Consider the following 2,092-nt stretch of genomic DNA (forward strand, 5'->3'; position numbering starts at 1 on the left):
TCACTTAACAACTGACCACCCTGGTGCTCCACATTTCAGTGGTTTTGTGTCTTACATTCTTTCCCATTTATTAGGTATGCCTTCCCCTTCGCCACCTTTTCTGTATGACAAACTCCTACTCACCTTCCATCCTTCTTCCTTGACTCCGTTCTCATTTCCTCTTGATGAGACAGGAAACCCTCTTCCAGGTTCCTGTAGCACTTTGTGTGTACCTATCATAGCCTTATTACACTTAATTTAATTGTGTGTTTAGAAGCTTCTGTCCTGCAACAGAGGGACAAGACCACATATAATTCATTTTACTATCCTTAGTAATGAACATAGAGTCTCTTGTACAAGTAAATACTGAATTAAAAAGCTGAAGTTAATGAGTGCAGGAAAGAATCAAGAGGACTGTTTGTCACCCATCAATCTAATGGTATCCAGTTGTCATATTCTTGATAATGTGTCTGGGTCAGGGATCTGTGTAAGGGGTTTCTGGACATATACTGGCCATGTTTTTCCTCATATTCTGCAGTTGTTTCTTGGTTTCATCAGCCTTGCCTCTTCTCTCTCAGCATTCTGAACATGGCCTCCCGGATGGGCTTGGATTTCACACTGTAGATGATGGGGTTGAGCACAGGGGGCACCACCAGGTACACATAGGCAATGAGAGCATGTACAATATGAGGCAGGTGCCTCCCAAAACGGTGGATCATTGACACGCCTATGACGGGGATATAGAAAATCAGAACAGCTAATATATGAGACACACATGTGTTTAGGGCCCGCACACGCTCCCTGGGAGAGGCTAGGCCCATCACCGTATGAAGAATAAGGGTATAGGACAGGACGATAAGCAAGGAGTCTACACCCACTGTGGATAAAACTACATAGAGTCCATAAAGGATGTTGACAGTAATATCAGCACAGGCCCGTTTCATGACATCTGCATGGAAACAGAAGGAATGGGACAGAAGGTTCTTATCAGGGCAGAAGTTCAGTCGCTTCAGTAAGAAGGGCCCTGGAAAGAGGGATATAGTGGCTCGAGCCACAATGGCCAGCCCAATCCTAATGATGACACTATTGGTGAGGATAGCCGCATAGCGAAGAGGGTTGGAGATGGCCACAAAGCGGTCAAATGACATGGCCAGGAGCACCGACGACTCCACCACAGAGAAAGAATGGAGGAAGAACATCTGGACCAGGCAGGCATTGAAGCCGATGAGCCGATGGTCAAACCAGAGCACAGCCAGGGTGGTGGGCAGTGTGGACAGAGTGAGGCCCACATCGGTGAGGGCCAGCATGGACAGAAAGTAGTACATGGGCTGGTGCAGGCTGGGAGTTCTTCTTACAGCCAAGAGGATCAGGCAGTTTCCAGTGAGGGCCACCGTGTACATGGAGGAGAAGGGGATGGAGATCCATCCATGAACAGCCTCCAGCCCTGGGATGCCAATCATTAGGAAGGCATGTGGCTGGAAGAAGGAGATATTGACATAGGACTGGGAAGGCAGCATCTTTGGAAAGTAGTTGAGGTTTCCAGAGAGATGTGGCCTCTTCAGTCTGGGAAGAAAAATAAGGACAAAATCATTGGAAAATGGAGTAGCTCTGATATTAGGTGACATGAGTTCCTACATGGAAGCAAATATGCAATGTAAAGAGATTTAAAAATGTACTCCATGATGTATTTTAAAAAGAAGTTTATTTTTTTTTTTATTTATTTTTTTTTAAAGATTTTTTATTTATTTGTAAGAGAGGGAGAGAGAGCACAGGCAGACAGAATGTCAGGCAGAGGCAGAGGGAGAAGCAGGCTCCCTGCCGAGCAAGGAGCCCGATGTGGGACTCGATCCCAGGACGCTGGGATCATGACCTGAGCCGAAGGCAGCTGCTCAACCAACCGAGCCAAAAGAAGTTTATATTAAAGCTTTATATTAAAGCTTATATTTAAAAAAAGCTTATACCTTGTGCACTGTTGGTGGGAATATAATTGGTGTAGCCGCTATGGATGAGAGTATGGAGGTTCCTTACAAAATTAAAAATAGAGCTACTAGGGTGCCTGGGTGGCTCAGTCAGTTAAGACTTCTACTCTTGATCTCAGCTCAGGATCTCAGGG

General features: G+C 45.6%; 1 protein-coding gene across 1 annotated transcript; it reads right to left on the reverse strand.

Annotated features, from left to right (window-relative positions):
* Positions 1 to 461: 461 nt before the first annotated feature.
* Positions 462 to 1,496, reverse strand: LOC122914105 (olfactory receptor 51I2-like). The gene has a single exon (XM_044260741.1). The coding sequence runs from the start codon at positions 1,494 to 1,496 to the stop codon at positions 534 to 536; it is 963 nt and encodes a 320-aa protein (XP_044116676.1). The 3' UTR covers positions 462 to 533.
* Between the last annotated feature and the right edge of the window lie 596 nt (positions 1,497 to 2,092).

Source organism: Neovison vison, chromosome 7, assembly GCF_020171115.1.
Source record: "Neovison vison isolate M4711 chromosome 7, ASM_NN_V1, whole genome shotgun sequence".
NCBI classification, from domain to species: domain Eukaryota; kingdom Metazoa; phylum Chordata; class Mammalia; order Carnivora; family Mustelidae; genus Neogale; species Neogale vison.

What these genes read in the sequence shown, in the direction of transcription:
- LOC122914105 (XM_044260741.1), bottom strand. Translation starts at nt 1,496, where the DNA reads ATGCTGCCTTCCCAGTCCTATGTCAATATCTCCTTCTTCCAGCCACAT.